Here is a 19,300-nt window from a genome sequence, read left to right as displayed (position 1 = left end):
CGGATCCACCAGCACATTCTTGGACCTCTGGGCTCATTCCACAACTACCCTTTTCAACCAAAGAGGAATGCTTGCTCGGTCGTAAAGCAGCCAGCTCCATTGATGATCCAGCACTTACCAATTCGCTCCAGTAGCCCGCTCACTGGCAGTCAGTCGGCCTCCTTATCACTCTGCTATCGCTACTGTCTTGATTTTACTGTTTCCACGAACTTCCAGTCATTGGTTCCTCCACCCGTATTGAGGACACGGTCTCTGCCAGACACTCACTGTTTTAGGTCATCCACCACAAGGTGTTCAACCACCACCCTGGGTTTACAAGATTTCATAAAAGTGTAAAAGTATAACGCAAAGAACAAAGATGTACAAAAATTTGCCACAAAATTTGGAATGTGACACGCAACACTCAGTGGGGGAAATAATAATGAATATATATAAAATAGGATCCAAAAATATCTATTTATATATTTTAAAGTATGGAATACACCTCGAATGTGCGTTGTCATCCTAACTGGACACATGGTTAAAAAAAGAATAACCTGCCGGTAGAAAGGAAAGCAATGTTTGCAATTGTTAAATGAAAGACATTGTTCACTTGATAAAAGCCATTGGCCAAAATGTAACTGATTTTTTAAAAAATACATTTCTTTTCCCATTTTACGGCAGTTATTGACGAGCGTGTTGATCTTTTGTTCGTTGTGCTCGTGCAGTACTGGCAACGCAGTATCGCGCGTGTTTTCCAAATCTTCGATTTGCACTGCAGGAGAGATCCGTGGAGCTACAAAGCGATGTTGTTGCATGTCCAGCATGGGCGCCGACGGCCGGGAGAGCAACTCACGTTGTTAAAATGGGCCACTCAGGTCAGAGACCAGGAATTGACAACTGTCACGTGGGATAATCGAGCCGATTTTTGTTCAGTTGATGACATATTAAGGATAGCAACTTCTGTGAATTTTTTTTTTACTTTATAGCTCATCAGATTCCTCCTGCAGTATAAATGAATAGATTACTATCAACTCGCCCTCTACGACAGATAAAAGTTTTCTAGCTGTTCAGAGATGACACCGCCTTCCCTTCCATACCTGTCAACCCCTAATCAGCGCCCTACCTCATTACAGACCAATTCAGACTTTATTGGTCACCCCGTGCTCCTTATAAATCCCAACGTTCATCCTACAAAGTCCCATCACAAGGGAGAAACACAAACAAATAGACACAAACTAGCTGTTGATGCCCGTATTGAAACGGCTGTTTGCCGTATGGATTTGAAAACTAAATTTCCCTGTACAAGGATACGGGGTAAACCATATGGGTTGACAGGTATGCTGATGGGACACGTGTCAAATCCGGTTGAGAGTGTTGCCTTTGTTGAACCCAAAGCTGCTGTAATTATGCACTCCCTTGGGGCCGATGAGCTGTGTTAGGCTATACACTACTTAACATCTGAACACCTTTTTTATTGCCAGAAAGGATATAAACGATTATTTGATACTGGCAAGAAGGTCCCATTTTGTAGCCGCTCACCCCGAGCTATAAATGCCCCGATAGTGCAGTGTCTTCGTGCTGTTCGCCGTTGGCGTTCTCTGGTCTGACATTGGTGAGACAAGGCCATAAAGAAGGCTGCTGTCTCTGTTCTGACTCTTGATTACTGTCAACTCACCCTCTACGACAGAAAACATTTCCAGCTGTTCAGAGATAACCCCGCCTTCTCTTCCAAACCTGTCAACCCTTTATCAGCGCCCTACCTCATTACACACAAATTCAGACCTTATTGGTCACCCCGTGCCCCTTATAAAACTCAACGTTCATCCGACAAAGTCCCATCACGAGGGAGAAACACAAAGAAATGCTTTTTGCCCGGATTGAAACGGCTGTACCTCGTATGGACCTGAAAACTAAATTACCCGTACAAGAATACGGAGTAAACCGTATGGGTTGACAGGTACGACGACTCCCCTGACTGATACAAACTACGGCCCAATATATTTACAGTTCTGCTTCCAAATCAACGAGCTTTGATTTGCCCAGAGCGCGCGTGTTTACGCGGATAGAGCAAGCACCACGCCCGGGCCACCTTTGTCTCCCCAGTGGCGATATTTTTATGCATCGCGCCAGGTAGACATTTGAGGCCGAGTCGACCTAGGGGAGGAGGCCCAGGATCCGGTTCAGGTAATCGTCACCGGTGTTGGCCGTGAGCGGGAAATCGAACTGGGGTCGCCAGGTCCTGTAGCGCGGCGCGCTGACCGCTGCGCCCCCCCCCCCACTCTGCGCCCCCCCCACTCTGCACCCCCCCCCCCATTCTGCACCCCCCCCACTCTGCACCCCCCCCCACTCTGCACCCCCCCCCCCACTCTGCACCCCCCCCCCCCCACTCTGCACCCCCCCCCCACTCTGCACCCCCCCCCCATTCTGCACCCCCCCCCCACTCTGCGCCCCCCCCCCCCACTCTGCACCCCCCCCCCCCACTCTGCACCCCCCCCCATTCTGCACCCCCCCCCACTCTGCGCCCCCCCCCCCACTCTGCACCCCCCCCCATTCTGCACCCCCCCCCATTCTGCACCCCCCCCCACTCTGCGCCCCCCCCCACTCTGCACCCCCCCCCCCCACTCTGCACCCCCCCCCACTCTGCACCACCCCCCCCACTCTGCACCCCCCCCCCACTCTGCACCCCCCCCCACTCTGCACCACCCCCCCACTCTGCACCACACTACCGCACTGTACACTTCAACGCGTGGCGTCGCCAGCAACGCGCTCGTGAATGGGGCACCCCCCACACCGCCCCCACCCCCACATCACCACCCCCACATCACCACCCCCACATCACCACCCCCACATCACCACCCCCACATCACCACCCCCACATCACCACCCCCCACATCACCACCCCCACATCACCACCCCCACATCACCACCCCCACACCCCCACTACACCGCCCCCATCACCGCCACTACCCCCACACCACCACCCCCACATCACCGCCACTACCCCCACACCCCCACTACACCGCCCCCATCACCGCCACTACCCCCACACCACCACCCCTACATCACCGCCACTACCCCCACACCCCCACCACACCGCCCCCATCACCGCCACTACCCCCACACCACCACCTCCACACCACTTACTGTCAAAACAAAACTTCCATGTCGGCGTTCCCTTCAAATCGTCTAACTCGCTCGTTCGTCCGTTCGCCACTCACAAGGCTCCCGCCGTATCTGTAACCGAGTTGGAGTCCAGGCGCCCCCAACCCCCCTTGCTTCAACCCACCGTAGTAGCCACCACGTGCGTCAACCTCGCGGCCCTCTCAGCGCTGGCGGGACGGGGTCGCGTGCTAGACAATCCGGCGGCGTCCACCAACCCAACCACCACAACTTCCAATCGAACACTCGGTAGCTGGGGGCCGCTCTGATTGGTTGCTGTGGCGTCACGTGCCACATCGTGAAAAGGCTCCACCCCTTTACAAAGATGTACGCTGTGGGCCGTCGCCATCTTTGTAAGGGAAACTCAAGCCAATCGAAATGTGTTTTTTTAAGTTTATAACCCCGAGTAAATAACCCACGGTTGCTATGAGATGTTAACTACCTCGCCTGGTATACAGGAGGTTCGTCGGTTGGATCCCTGACTCTGACCGCCTGTTGTATACAGTACATTGTTTAAAGTCTCTCCCTTACAAAGATGTACGCTCGTGGACCGTCGCCATCTTTGCATAGGAACTCTAAAGGCAATAGAAATATTTTGTTTTTAAGTTTATAACCCCGAGTAAATAACCCACGGTGCATAGGAGATGTTAACTACGTCTCCTGGTATACAGGAGGGCGTGAGTTCGATCCCGACCATGACGCCTGCTGCTGTATATTTCCGGGCCCTCTGGTTTTTCCTCCCCAAATTTGGAGTCAAAGTCACCACGCGTTTCGAGTTGTTTGGCTGCTTCTATAAATGTCCACTCGACGATGAGAGCCCGAACTTCGTTGAGCTTCTCATTTGTGACAGCCACGTCGCTTCTCCAACAACAACAAAGAGCTACATAGCCCAGGTGTGCCTTACCTGGGTAAAATAAAAAAAAAAGTTCAGTTTGTTTGAGATTTACAGATCTTTTGTCAGCGATGACTCGGGCCAGCAGACAACCAAGTGTTACGAATTAATAAATATGACACACACACAAATATGATAACAATGAGCTCACAAAACAATGACGTCAACTCGCAATTGTATTGTTTCTCAAGTGGTGTCCATTCCGCTGCGACGCAGCAGGCATTTTTCGAGTTTATAATTTGCAAGACTTGAGTCGACCTTGGTTGTTAGCGGGAAAACTTCACGTTGTGACGGCGAGAGCGAAAGTAATTAGGAGTGTACAGCACCCATAATACAGGTTTTTTGTTTGGGTGAGATCGCGTAAATATATATATAGTGTCGTTAAACCCGCCACCACCCGACACAGCCACTTAGTAAGGTTTGTCACGTAAACAGAACGTGTCAATTAGTTACTCGTAGAGCAGCACACTGGCCATGTGTTGGAGCGCAAAGCCACAAACATTTACCATCTGAGTCGGACGTTTCGCCAGCCTGATGAAGCTAGTCGTAATTACTAGCGAAGCGTCGTACTCAGATCGTAAATGTCGTGCCTTGGCTCTCCAATACACCGGTGTGTTGCTGTACTAGTGACAAATTGGCACGTTCTAGATTTGAAGCTTTCGTGACTGCAAGGATTCATATTCTTAGGTTTTTTCGGTAAAGTCACGTAGGTAAAACATCAAAATTAATAAAATTTTATTTTATTTCATTTTTATTAATTTTGATGTTTTACCTACGTGACTTTACCGAAAAAACCTAAGAATATGGCACGTTCTGTTTACGTGACAACCCTTACTAAGTGGCTCCGTCGGATGGTGGCGGGTTTAACGACACATTAAGATTTACGCGATCTAACCCCCCAAGAAACTTGTATTATGGATTATATTGGTCACAAAAGCCGACCGTGTTGCATTCATTGCTAACAGACGCAGTGTCTTCTCATCTAAAGTGTTAATATGGTAACGTTGGACGTTCCCAGCCTATTACAATGTGAACATAGGAAAGCAAGACGGATCCGTCTCTCCACATGAAAAACAAAAGTAGATAATGAAAAAATAAGAATATGTTCTACCGTTTCTGGCAACGAAGAAGGTGGTAAGACGTTCAAACACCAAATATAAACCTTTTGCAGGCAATCAAGTGACTGCCTAAACCACACACAGGACTTGTGGTGAACACGCCAACACAAACACGCTCTGATAATCATGTTGTGTATTGTCTTTGAAACTGATCGCCCTACACCAGAAACAGCAGCAGCCTTCTTTAGGGCCAAGTCTCACTATCAGTGTCAGAACGAGAACGCCAAAGGCGAACAGCACGAAGACACTGCACTAGCAGGGCAGTTACAGCTCGGGGTGAGCAGTTACAAAATGGGACCTTCTTGCCAGTATCAAATCATCGTGTTTATCCTTTCTGGCAATAAAAAGGTGTTCAGATGTTAAGTAGTGTATAGCCTAACACAGCTCATCGGCCCCAAGGGAGTGCATAATTACAGCAGCATTGGGTTCAACAAAGCAACACTCTGGACCCGATTTGACACGTGGCTCATCAGCACACCTGTCAACCCACACGGCTTAGCCCGTATTCTTGTGCAGGGAAATTTAGTTTTCAGGTCCATACGACATACAGCCGTTTCAATAGGGCAACAACCAAAATGTGTTGTCTGTTTGTTTGTGTTTCTCCCTTGTGATGGGACTTTGTAGGATGAACGTTGATATGTATAATGGGCACGGGGGTGACCAATAAAGTCTGAATTGGTCTGTAATGACGAAGGCAAGAAGGGGTTGTCAGGTATGGAGCACGAGCAGACGGGGATATCTCTGAACAGCTGCAATTTGTAGAGGGCGAGTTGACAGTAATCAGTGAGAATATTGATTTATACTGCAGGAGGAATCCGATGAGCTATAAAGCTCTTTTTTCATAGAAGTCCAGTAAGGGGCACGGGGTCACTGATAAGGGGGGTTGACAGGTTTGCATCAGCAGACCCAGGCTTGCTAGTTTAAACCAAAGCTCTCCAGATGTTAATCGGCGGCGAAGATTCACCCCTCTGCTTGGTTACATGGGGGCCCCCTTCCCGGCACGATGCGAACTTCCACAATGGGAGTTTGTTATCGAGTGACCAACTCCCCACCGGGGGGTGGGGGGGGGCATTTATCTCCCCACCAACGGGGCCCGCGCGTCGACCTTGGCGGGCCGCCCGCCGCGTGCGACCCCCAGGGCGACGCTCCGGGCCGGGCACAACGGGATCGGCTGCTCCGCCCGCACCGCGTGACGCACTCCGTCCAATGGGATCGCGAGCCCCTTCGGTAAAGGGGGATTGTCGCAGACGTCGACCGCCCTCCCCCCCTAAAAAAAACAAAGACAAAGATCCCCCGTGTAGCCTTGTAACAGACTTGGGGCAAGTGCTGTTAGCGAGTCAGCAGCACCTATGAAGGGCCGGCACTGTGGCCAACAATCTCGCCCGACCGCCTTTGTATTCCTCGAGTGGCCGATGTTTTTTTACACACCGTACCGGGTACTCATTTGAGGCCGAGCCGACCTAGGAGGGGGGGTGGTCCAGCACCGGTTCAGATAATCGTCACCGGTGTTGGTGGTGGTGGCCGTGAGCGGGAATCGAACCCGGTTCGTAGCGCAGTTGAGACGCCACGTCTCCACACCAAAGATCCCCCGTATAGCCTTAAAGGACTGTAGGGGCAAGTGCTATCCACACCCCACCCCTCACCACCACCAACCATTGGCTGCCCGCGATTGACCTTGGGGCTTTCAACAACGGGGGAGGAGGGGGGATGGAGGGGGAGGGGAGGGAGGAGGGGGGATGGAGGGGGGACGAGGGGGGGGTGGCCCTCAACCAATGGGCGGCGAGGGAACCCGGCCGACCCACGTGCCAGCGGGCTGGGCCAATCGGACGCGTGGACTCGCTACATAAGAGGCGGGCGGGGAGGAATTCCGTGCTCAGCTGCCAGAGGTGGACGAGACCCGAAACCCAAGACTTTGACGACGTTAGCGAGACGTTAACGAACCAACAACCATGGCCGGGATCATCGGACGCAAAGTCAGCGACGTGTTCAGGAGCAAGGAATGGAGGGACTACTTCTGCAGGTGATGGCGGTGGCTGTGGTTCTGTTCTAGGGGCCGTGTTGGAATGTGCAGTGGGTGACGGATTGTGGCGTAGGCCGCCATAACACGGCACTGGTGGATTGTTCGCCGTGTCGAGGTTTAAGTGGTTTGGTGATGGCTCCGCGTGTGTTTAACTTGTTGTTGGTGTTTATTAATTCGTGGCTCTTGCGGGTGAGCTGTTTTTCTATGTGGTGGGTGAGATTTGTACAGCGATGCTGTGTTCGTTGCGTGTGGGTGTTTGGTAATGGCGTGTGGGTTGATGGCTGTGTCGATTATATTATTGAGTAGTGGTGATGTGTGGTGACATTGATGGTGTTGCTGTGGTGACGTTGATGGTGTTGCTGTGGTGGTGGCGTTAATAGTGAACGAGGTGGTGGTGATGGTCGTGATGGCGTTTGTGGCAAGTGGGGTGTTAATGGTGGACATTTTATGGTTTTAATGGCGTTGATGTTAAAAATAAAAGTTTCTGTTTGCAGTTCAACTCGGTCACCGAGATCATTCACCACTTTCCAGGGATGATGGGTACATATAGGACTGCGTGGTGAAATTAAATGATGGTAATGCCTTCCTCATGGGTTCCAGACATGAGGCTGGAATTTAGAGTTGGCGAGGTGACATCTCAACTCGGTCCCCGTTTCGCCAACTTGCAGCCGAGCGGTGCGGCAAAGAACGACTTCCTTGACCCTCTCCCTCTGTGTGCGAGGCCTTTGTGGGGAGCGGTGGCGCAGCGGTCAGCGCTACGCTGCGCTACGAACCCGGCGACCCGAGTTCGATCCCCGCTCATGGCCAGCACCGGTGACAATTGTCGGAACCCGTCCTGGGCCTCCCCTAGGTCGACTCGGCCTCAAATGAGTACCTGGTGCGGTGTGTAAACGTTGCCACCGGGGGAGACAAAGGCGGCCGGGTGTGATGCTGGCCACCCACCCCCTCGTGTGCCGTGCCGACCAACATAGGTGCTCGCTAACAGCACTTGCCCCTACAGTCTGTTAAGGCTACACGGGGAATATGTATTTGTCTTTTTGTCCAGCGGTGTGTGTTGACAAGAGACCTGTAGAAGTATAATACGTCGTAGGCTTTTTTTGTGGGTTAGATCGTCTAAATATATATGTCATTAAATGGATACCCGTTGTAATTAATATGCATTCATTACCCCCCTCTAGCCTTCGCACGTGACGTCATCGCATCTGTCCCTCTGTTTAAGAACGGACCCGGAGGACTCCCCCACTAATCTGTCACCTGATGAAGCGAGTTGTCATTACTGCCGAAACGTCGTACTCGGATTGTAAATGTTGTGGCTTGGCTCTCCAACACACCGGTTAGTGTTGTACTAGTGACGAATTGGCACGTTCTGTTTACGTGACAAACCTTACTAGTTGGCTGTGGCGGGTTTAACGACACATTCATATTTACGCGATCTAACCCCCAAAAATAACCTCTAACTGTAGAAGTTAGGGGCCCGTTGAAACAAAACAAAACAAAAATTTCAGAGGCCAGACGAGACCACGCCAGATTAAAAGGCCACCTTCTTGAAAGCATGACCTTGTGCACGCGAAGGTTAAACCAACGATGGGTGTTTGCCCAAGTCGGCGTGTGAAAGTGTGTTTGTCTGTGTGTGTTGGGAGGAGTGATTGTCTTAAAGCTTTCGTGACTGCAGGAATTCATACTCTTTGTCTTTCGGTCAAGTCACGGAGATAGAAAATAAATCGCGACATTTTGATCGCAACACAAGCAATTGTCCTAAAGTGAAAAAATATATATTTTTTCACTTTAGGACAATTGCTTGTGTTGCAATCGAAACGTCGTGATTTATTTTTCGATCTACGTGACTTACCGAAAGACACAAAGAGTAGGAGTGATTGTGTTTGTGTCCACGTGTCTGTTTCATGTATGGGGAGCGTTAGTGTAGCGGTTAGCGCTGCGCTACGAACCCTGGCCACCCGAGTAACGATTATCTGAACCGGTCCTGGTCCTCCTCTAGATCGACTCAGCCTTAAATGAGTACCTGGTGCGATGTGTAAACATCGCCACTATGGAGACCAAGGTGCTGACCACCCACCCCCTCGTATGCCGTGCCGCCTTAATAGGTGCACGCTAACAGCACTTGCCTGCCCAAACAATCTTCTATGACTATACGGGGGATCTTTGTCTATTGTTTTATCTCATGTATGTGTCCGGTAAGTGAGTTGGTTTGTGAGCAGTGGTGAGGTGGATAGCACCCTGCATCATTATCCCGTTTGCCTGCGTTCGATTCCCCGCCACTGAAAACATCCGTGTCGTGTGGTATCTAAATCTGTGTTGGCCTCCCCTAGGTCAACTCAACCCGAAATAACTGCTTCGTGTTGTGTGTGTGTGTGAAGATCAGCACTGGGGAAGCAAAGGTGGACTGGTGTGGTGCTGACCAACCCCCCCCCCCCCTCCTGTGTCGTGCCTACCGAATTAGAAGCTCGCTAACAGCACTCTCTACATGGATGCTTACATTCGTGTGTGTGTGCGTGCGTCTAGATATTCACGCATGAAATAGATGTGTGTGCAATGGAAAATCGGTTGGGTTTTGACCTTGGTGTGTGTAGATTGGTAAGTCGTCTCTATAGAGACCGGCATGTACGTGTGTGTTCCTGCATGTTTGCTTTTGTGTGTCCGTGTGAGGTAAGGAAGTAGTGGCATTGTGGTTGGTGCACTGCTCTGAATCTAGCAAGACCCGCGTTCGATTCCCACTCACGGCCAGCATCTGTGATTGAATATCTGAACCAGTTGTGGGCCTCGCATAGGTTGACTCGGCATCAAATGAGTACCTGGTGCAGTATGTACACCGGTACTAGGGAGGAAAAGGTAGCCAGGCGTGGGTGGAGCCAGCCATACCACCCCATCATTTGTCCTGCTGGCCTTAGTAGGTGCTCGCAGACTGCACTTGCCCCAATAGTCTTCCATAGGTTATTCTAGGGGTCTGAGTGGATGAGCAAGTTAATAATTTTCAACCCTGAATCGTGATAATTCATGAAAATCATCGTCGGCCGAAGATTATTCCAACGCTGGATGAAGGCCTCTCCAAGCTGCCGCCACCTTTTCACAATCCTGCGCCGTAATAAGCCACCCCGGCAGCTGCCCACTGTTGACTCCTAACAGGGGGAATTTCATCCCTCGGACATCGCTCCATTTTCTTGGTTCTTTCAGTAAAGTCACGTAGAATGGAAATAATAAAATAATTAAAATAAAACGTAATAAAATCATTCTCACGACGTTTCGGCCACAACGCAAGCAGCCGTCCTCAGGTGAAGAACAGGTCTGTCGATAAGACAGTCTCCATTTGTTATTCCTAACCATTTGTTATTCCTAACCATCTCCCCGTCGCCCTTTCTCGCCATGGCGTGTCCCTGGCCTGAGGCCCACACGCACTTTTCCAAACGGGTTTGGATGACGACACGAGCTTGCGTGCGTATTCTATGATCCATGTCCCTCGCTCTGCCTCTGAAATGTAATTCCAAGAACGCATCTCTTCTACAGTAATCGCGTTACTAAAATCATATATAAAAAACATGCAATATTTGGGTTTAAGTAAATTTTAAACCTCTGTTATTTAGTGATCTGATACTTTACGTAATCAGTGGTCGGAGGCTACGTTTCACAACTCACCCTGCCAATGTTGCCCACGCGATTCACAGTTTTGGAATGGAGATAATTTGCTAAATCGTTGCGATTTATAGCAAAGATCTTAACTGATTGTCTATAAAAGACAAATATGCAGGCAGACTGCAACTTCACAGCATGTTAAGTTGCGTAGAATGCTGCATGACTTGTTTGCGAGTTCACTCCCAAAAAACACTTTGAGCAATGACTTAAAAACAAGCAGTTCTGTGCTGGCCTCCATAAACAGCTTTGTTAAAGGGGGGGAAAGGTCAACGAGTCTTTAGACATTATTTGGTGCTACATTGTCAGTGGTGCGCTATCACAAATAACAACCACGAATATTGTGACCTTAAAAGGATACAAAAAATATGTAAAAGGTGACATTGGCTAGTAGTCCTTAACAGCACAGTGATCGGAGAGAGTAAAAACAAAGGTTTCAGACTGCAGTCTGCACCACATATGTGCGTTTGAGTTGATGGTTGTGTTGATTTATATTATTGAGTGATGGTGATGTATGACCGTGTTGGTGTGGTGATGGTGTTGATGGTGTTAATAGTGAATCAGATGGTGGTGATAGTGGTGTTGATGGTGAACATATTACTGTTTAATGGCGGTGGTGTTAAAAACTTTTCTGTATGTATGCATCTTGAACTTCATTTGCACCGTACGTAGCCAACCATGCTCATCGAAGCTGCGGGGGAAGAACCACAAACCAAACGCCAAAAGCAGTTGTAAAGCTCAACTTGATAATCCCACCTACACCACCGCACCTTATCTGCACACTCTCAAAACAACATTTCTCAATTGCAGAAACGTCCTCGCACTTATCTATTACACCTCTCCAAGTGCAGTTTGTTACTGGTCGCTTGGACCACTCTAAACCTTTTGCCTATGTTCAGCAACCGAGATAAAAAAGTGTGAAATTTGAGGGCACAGGAGTTCAGTTTCCCTAGAGAGCATCGTCGGTACCGGTGCTCGTGCAGGCCCCGGGTTGGTATGCCGCATCTGACCTTGGCGAAAGGGACGCGCGGAGGTCGCCGTGCGTTCCATCGGCTCGTGAGGCTGGTGCGATTTTTATAATCGCGGCCAGATCTCAAAAAGGGGGAATGCTCGCGTATGCAGGGTCAGGGGAGGCCAGGCGGGTGGGCGGCCGCCCCAGCCAGGGGACATTCTGTAATGGGTTCAACCCGGGTCTGTGGACGTTCTGGTAACGGCAGGTCACGGCAAGAATTAATTTGTTTTTTTTGAACCGTGACGTTCATGGAAGAATTTGTCGCCGGTTCAGTCAGTTTGAATCGGTATGAAGGCCCTCTAACCTTTTCGATGTGGGCTCGTGACGCGAAGACCATAGGTTGGAATCCTGGTTTGTGGTTGATGCAGAGCCATCATCATTACCGAGTTCATAAATTTGGTTAAACAGTTTTTCAGGAAGCCAAAGGCAGTTATTATATGGAGTGGCCTCTACCATGGGAATGTGGAATTTCTACTGCTGGCTTGGAGCCACCAGTAGGGACGAGCGTCACCCCACATTCGTTTGTGCAGGGAGAGACGCTTTTTGAGATTTGACTCAAACATAAACATAAATTCTGCCCCAGGATAAGAAATCGTCAAAAAAACTAAGAATATAAAATGCAGCTGGGTTGGAAAGAAATCGATCAACAACGACACTAGTTATGTGCACTGCCAAGCCTTATGCAAACAAATTTTTATCAAAGTGCAGTGCACTAACCACAGACCCCGAACCACAGCTACATATGGACACACGTATAAATGTGTGCACATGTACATACACGCAGATACTGATGCACACAGATAGCCATCCACATACACGTTACATTTATGATGCAAGTTGTGATAAGTCTGGTTACTCTGTGTCCTGACTTTTAGACAATGTGGTGCCACAGTTGGAACATACTTGCGTCCAGTGTCAATTGAGCAATATGGTTTTCATTTTTTTCTCCCCTTTGAAAACAAACGGAGTGAGCCAAACGGTAAATGAGCCTCATGGGTATGCCCTCAACTGGAAAAACTTGGCAATGTCACATTCCCCCCCCCTTTCCCCTCTAGCCTGCATTCACCCCTTCATTATTTTACACGTTCTCCTGAAACCAATCCAGCGAGTGAGCCTAACCACTTTGCAAACGATCTGTTGGGGGAAAAAAAACTCAAACCTTGTGGTGCAGCGTTGGTGCTCAAATGTCGTTTAGACTGTTTGCGGAGCAGCATTGCGAGGTGAAGATTCAGATCGTTGGGCTTGTCTCCAGGCACTCTTGTTTCCGCACGCACGCCTAAAGTGTACGGGTTGTCAATCTCTACTGCTGGATGAAGGTCTCCCCCATGCCATGTGGGTTGTCTCGCAAGATGGTAGGCTCAATTTCGATTTAAAGCTTTCGTGACTGCAGGGATTCATCTTCTTGGTTCTTTCGGTAAAGTCACGTAGAATGGAAATAATAAAATAATAAAAATAAAACATAATAAAATAATTCTCACGACGTTTCGGCCACAACGCAAGTAGCCGTCCTCGGGTGGAGAGCAGGTCTGTCGAGGAGACGGAGTCTGAATGACTCAGACTCTGTCTGAGTCATTCAGACCTGCTCTCCTCGACTTGCGTTGTGGCCGAAACGTCGTGAGAATTATTTTATTGTTTTATTTTTATTATTTTATTATTTCCATTCTACGTGACTTTACCAAAAGAACCAAGAAGAAGATGGTAGGCTCTCGATTTATCCGCGTGCGGTTTATCCGGTTTGCGGATTAACCGCGCACCTGAGATTTTGACAAATTAATAACTCGTGGATTTTACTTTATGCTAAAATTAATACTTTAAAAACGGTTACGTATTGTTATTCTTGCAAATGTTTATTACAAGTCACATGCTTAAACCGAAATATGCGCTCCGGTTGATCCGAAATCCACACGGTCGCCGCTATAGTACAGTAGTTGCATGACAACAGTGGGCGGAGTTTGATGTTGATTAGCGTGGCTCTGCAACCCACTTAGTTGGGTTAGTATTCATTCTAATCGAATAATAGTTATTTTTGGATTTTCTGCGGTTTTGAATAATCCGCGGCCATCCTCCGCGTCATTAGCCTCTGATAATCGAGAAGTCTACTGCACTTGACATTGCTCGGTGCAAGGTTGGTGAAGGCGCGGAGCGTGGGTGTGGCAGCATTGCTGAGCAGCACAGCAGCGGCGTCTGCTGCATCACACTCTGCTACCCTCAAGTAGCCGCCCCCACTGCCGCCTATGACAACACGCCGCGCATTCATGGTCGCCCATCCAAGCGCTTAACCGGCCTCGACACTGCTTGGCTTTCCGAGATTTTATGAGTGGGCGCATTGCCGGGAGATTTTGGTCATCGTCGACCATGGCAATCCACTGCTGGATGAAAGCCACATCGATCCTGCGACGCAATGGTTCCCTCTCCTTAGCACCGGCACACAGGTGGATTTCATCGCTCGATTTGCCTGTAGGTTGTACATCAAGAAATGACGTTCGATTCTTGTTAACACTCTCTCTCGTTTCGTCTCTCTCCCCCGGTTGACCTCCCCCGCCGGGCGCCTGACTGCCTCCGACACATGACTACCGCCGCTCCAGCACGGTAAGAGAACCTTGCTATTTTTAAAAGCGGGTGGATGCGAGTTGAAATGTGAGACTGGCGTGTTTTCTGTTCCCCGTCGCCTTCGACGCTAGCCGCAATGCAAACGACTCTCGTCGGCACCAGGGTTGTGTGTTCCCTTGCCTCCACATTTTTTTCCATGACCAAACAAAACATTTTTTATTTTGCCCCAGCAGTCTATAAATCTGGCCAGGTGGCTTGGCAATCGAAGGTTGCGATTTCAAATCCACGGTTGAGGATTAACTCGTCCCATCTCTCCGGGGTCGATTTAAAAGTGAGTACCACCTTGCGGGGAAGTCAACAGGGGTCCTGGGGATAGACTCGCCCACGCCATATGAATGTGGAAATTCCACCACTGGCTGAGGGCTTTTAAACAACAAGAGCTGAGCACTGCCCTCAACCGCACAGCAGTGCTAAACTTTGTCGTTAGAGAACGACCTACTGGAGAGGAGATACCACGGGAGCTACTTCTGAGATCACTTCAGGTAGAGGGCATCACTTTTCCAGCCCATTCTGCTTGGAAGTCGTGAATGAACAGAGAGGGACTTGGTCCCGGTCAAGTACATGGTTTGCGCTCCAGTGGTGGTGCGGAAATTAACGTTTTATTGATTGAAATGTTACTGGAGTGCTGCGGCAGTCACCTTTGCGCTATAAGGATGCACAGCCGTCTTGTCAATCCACTGCTGGATGAGGGCCTTCCCACTGCAGTGTGGGTCACGGCGTGGATATGATGCGTCAGGTGTGAGGTCCTGCCTCGCACGTAAATGTTTGGTCTGTGGTTCTCGCACTACACTAAACCCAGCGTATCCCGAATTTGATTCCCGGCTGTGACTAATGAGTGGCGAGGCGCTGTGTGATCCAGTCCTGGGGCCCCTTCCCACGTCACCTACGCGCCCACTAAACCAGTGCCGTGAAGTATGGTCCTGTAACCCCCTATAGCCGATACGGCGTGGGGAGGCCCTCATTCGGAATAAAGGTTTTATGGGTTAGATCGCGCAAGTCGTAAATGTGTCATTAACCCGCCACTACCCGACAGCCAATTTCGCGATCTTCTGCGAGGTGAACGTTGGCTTTGTTGGGGTCACCAAAATGACGAAAGCAAAAAAAACAATAAAATAAACTACTGTACTGTATTGTAGCGATGCAAATAGAAATCGGAGCAACCGTAACAACAACCAGTTTAACACACAGTAGGCTTTCGCGACCAATATTATCCACAAGAGGTTTTATGGGTTAGATCGCGTAAATATAAATGTGTCGTTAACCCGCCACCGCCCGACAGACCATTAGTAAGGTTTGTCATGGAAACAAAACGTGCCAGTTAGTTACTAGTTGAGCACACCGGTGTGTGGGAGAAAATCCACAACATTTACAAGTTGAGTACGACGTTTTACTTACAATTGCATTCGGCGTCATCGGGCGATTTTTGCCAAAAAAAATTACACAAAGCATGTAAATTTGAGGCCGTTGGGGATGGTACGAGGCTGGCCGTGGCTTTCATGACGATCTCTAACTGTGATGCACACTCCTCTGTATTCTTTGCGTGTGAATGCAGCACTTCTGGGGGCCTGTTGTGAACTGGGGTCTCCCTCTGGCAGCCATCAATGACATGAAAAAGAGCCCAGAGATCATCAGTGGACGCATGACCTTTGGTGAGGGTCACCTCGTCCCTCGCTCTAAGTCCTGAAGCAACGTGGGCCAGGATCTTGTCCAGCACCCAGAATAAATTCAAGGGGTGGGGTGCCCCGGTATAATCTGTCCGCTTACTAAAACCTTGTTATTTTATTTTTAGATTATGTATTGATTGCAATGTTATTTATATTAATGAAAGATAAGAATAGGTTTTTACCCTTTTTGGCAATAAAACAGGTGTTAAAATGTTCAAACGCCAAATAGATACATTTTGCAAGGCATCAAGTCTGCATTAACCACACGTACTTGTGGCAAAACACTGTTTTTAGTATCATCAGAGACAAAAGTGGTATTCAATAGCCTTACATGTTGCAAATGGGATAAGGCCTAGTCTTTGTGGAAAATAACAGGGTCATGCTAAATGTGTACGAGCACTGTAAAGGGACCATTTGAAACCCGGGCTGTGCAGTGCAAACATTCTGCTGGGGCTGGTGCGTTTCCGCCCAGCATGGAGACGCGGCTAAAGCCACGAGTCCGCCTCGTTTTGCACGCTGGTTAAATTTTTAAGGGGTTTTTTACAACAACAAAAACAATTTAACACGCAGGCATTCGCAACCCAATGTTATTCACAAAAATAAATGTGCTGGCTCGATTCACCCGCTTTTCTTGAAGCTGGTTGTTGTGATTACTGGCGAAACATCACGGTACTCGAATTGTAAATGTTGTGGGTTTGCTCTCCAACACAACCGGTGTGTTGAAGTAGCAACTAATTGTCACATTTATTTACGTGACAAACCTGACTGATTCGCCGTGGCGGGGTTGACGACACGTTGATATTTACTCAATATAACCCAAAATAACTTTTATTCCAAAATATAAACCCTTAATATTTGCGGGACATGGTGTTATCCACTTGCGTTGTGTAGAGGACGATCTGAGTGGAGGATGATGATGATCATAGCGGTGATGGTGAGTGACCGATGCTGCTGCTGGTGAAGGTCACGAAGTTACCAACGGCGATGATGATGGCCCCCGATGTTAATGAAGTTGATGACGCACGATGGTGTTATTGATGACGGTGTGGTGCGTGCGTGTGTTGCAGCCCTGTGCTTGTACTCGCTGCTGTTCATGCGCTTCGCGTACAAGGTGCAGCCGCGGAACTGGCTGCTCTTCGCCTGCCACTTAACCAACGAGTCGTGCCAGCTCATTCAGGGTGGCCGCCTCATCCAACACAAGTGAGTAACTCCCCACTTTGGCTAGCTCAGCTACGCGTGTAACCGGATTGGTTGCTTGGCATGTAGGTAAACTCGCTTTCATTTTACCAGCTAAGGCCCACTGAGCTACATAGCTCTTTTTCAGAAGCGATCGGGTTATCACAAATTATGGTTCGACGAAATGGCTTATCGTGTGAGCATTTATAGCAGCCAAATACTCTAAATGCATGTTCCTAAATGTTGAGGGAATAACCGGAGGAGCTGGAAAAAAAACTCTCACGACCATGGGGAGAACACGCAAACCTCCAAAAATGCAGGCAATCCAGATTGGGATCGAATCCACACCCTCCTGCATACCAGGCGAGGCAGATAACATCTCGCTACTGGGGCACCCAGGTAGGTACAGGTAAAGGTGCAGCCCTGCAATTACTTGCTGATGCTACTGCAAGCAGAAGGATTTTCACTCGAGAGGGCTCGAGATCCCCTCTCGACAGCCTGGAAGGGGTGGGAGCCCCCACACCTTACTCCACCACACAACTTGCAGATCCACTAACTGTGGCCATACCCATTTATGCTGCTGGTCGACAGACATGGGGATTTAAGCAACTTGGACCATTGTCAGCTACCATGATTAACAGATAACCAGTCTCTTTAACTATGTCCACGGTCTCTTTTCTTTCCGTGTCGCCTGCTTGTCTGCGTAGTCCTTGTTTTTCCCATGTCTCGTGGCTCTCTGACCCACTTGTTTATGTGTACATCCCCTCTACGTCTTCCACGTGTGCCTTTTTTGGCTGTGCGTTCCTCGTCCGCCTCTCATCCGTCTCCCTCGTCCTCTTCGGGTCTGTCTCGCATCAAGTCTCGTGTCTCTCCCCTCGCGTGTGACCCGCAGCATGCAGAAGGAGAAGGCCCTGAAGCAATAAGACGCACGTGGGTTCGCGTGTAGCGGCTGTGGGGTCTCGGTGCACGCGCGAGCCAGACACACTCCGGTCGTCACAGCCCAACGCCGACGTCTGCCCAGGTTCTACTCCCAAGACCGGCTCAGCCACTCCGACTCTGCACCTCCAACTCTCCTCCCCTCCCCGAAAACTAAATCTTAAGCGGAAACTCATTCTAGCAACGGTTTGTAGGAATAAATCAATAATTTTCACACGCAAATTGATTTTCTTTGAATAAAAATGCACAAAGCCTGGCTTGTTACGACGCAGGAATGATGTTTTGAAAACATTTGCGGTGTTTGTGTTTGTTAATGTCTGCAACTGCACTGTCCCTCCATAACACCGTTTTTAAATCGCGAATGGTTAACATTTAGCGCAGCGTTATATGCTGACACGTGCACATATCTTCCGTTAAGCATTTTTAATTGTTTAGAAGACCCACGGTTGTAGCTTAATTTTTTTCCCCCCCCAGCAACCTCAATTAAACTCCAAACTATGACTACTGCGGAGGTCTTCATGGTTGTGCTGTGCAGCTCTCGATGTGTTTTCTGGGTCGTTGCACGCGACGTCTGACGTTTTGCTCCACGCGCCGGTAGCTTGTGGGAACTGAACATTCAATCGAGTGTTAACTTGCGCCAGCACGTGGCACGGAACATTGGACATGTGCCAATCGAACGCAATGTGGTACAAACCGAAAATGCTTGAGCGCTACACCATTGCAATTTGGCCGTTTTTAAGAGGTTAAATGTCAATTGATACTCCACAATATAATTGGTGAAAGTTAATGTTCACACGATATGCATGCACACATGTTTAGTGTATAGTGTAATATAATGGAGTGTTTAGTGTTCGTGTGTGCGCATGCATATGTGCGTGTATCACTCGCCAACGCAGAGGCTAATCCACACCATAATAAATCAACACCATGTTACGTTTGGACCAAGATTGGTTTTGCTCAGTCAGACGTTATTAAATGAGCGCTCGCACGGAAGTTTATCTGTCATGGACTTGGAGTTTGGGCTTGGCTTCGTGTGTGCTGGAACAGGACAATGTTTGTCAGTCCTAAAAAATAAAAGGTGTGTCCACA

The 19,300-nt window shown here is 49.1% G+C and overlaps 2 protein-coding genes across 9 annotated transcripts in view; one reads left to right on the top strand and one right to left on the bottom strand.

The window, feature by feature from the left end:
• Nucleotides 1-11,866, bottom strand: part of TFB1M (transcription factor B1, mitochondrial) — a 24,725-nt gene extending 12,859 nt beyond the window's left edge. For 2 of the 8 annotated variants that reach the window (XR_013588687.1, XM_078618296.1), the window contains exon 1: nt 3,269-4,717. The gene's annotated coding sequence lies outside the window, so the exon portion shown is untranslated. Of the gene's footprint in view, nt 1-3,126; nt 4,725-11,782 lie in introns of those variants that run through there. The other 6 variants (XM_078618297.1, XM_078618294.1, XM_078618295.1 and 3 more) reach the window with 6 other exon arrangements.
• On the top strand, nt 7,006-19,300 carry MPC1 (mitochondrial pyruvate carrier 1). Its single transcript, XM_078618301.1, has 5 exons — nt 7,006-7,171; nt 11,218-11,221; nt 15,988-16,084; nt 17,167-17,299; nt 18,168-19,300. The coding sequence occupies exons 1-5, from the start codon at nt 7,101-7,103 to the stop codon at nt 18,196-18,198; spliced, it is 336 nt and encodes a 111-aa protein (XP_078474427.1). The 5' UTR covers nt 7,006-7,100; the 3' UTR covers nt 18,199-19,300.

This window comes from Lampetra planeri, chromosome 57, assembly GCF_965212315.1.
Source record: "Lampetra planeri chromosome 57, kcLamPlan1.2.h2, whole genome shotgun sequence".
NCBI lineage: Eukaryota > Metazoa > Chordata > Hyperoartia > Petromyzontiformes > Petromyzontidae > Lampetra > Lampetra planeri.
This window is presented reverse-complemented; position numbering and strand designations above follow the sequence as displayed.

Bases quoted from the DNA above. Each gene is read 5' to 3' on its own strand.
- MPC1 (XM_078618301.1), top strand. From the start codon at position 7,101: ATGGCCGGGATCATCGGACGCAAAGTCAGCGACGTGTTCAGGAGCAAG. The intron at 16,085-17,166 runs GTGAGGGTCACC...CGTGTGTTGCAG, and splicing joins CAGTGGACGCATGACCTTTG to CCCTGTGCTTGTACTCGCTG. The intron at 17,300-18,167 runs GTGAGTAACTCC...TGTGACCCGCAG, and splicing joins GGCCGCCTCATCCAACACAA to CATGCAGAAGGAGAAGGCCC.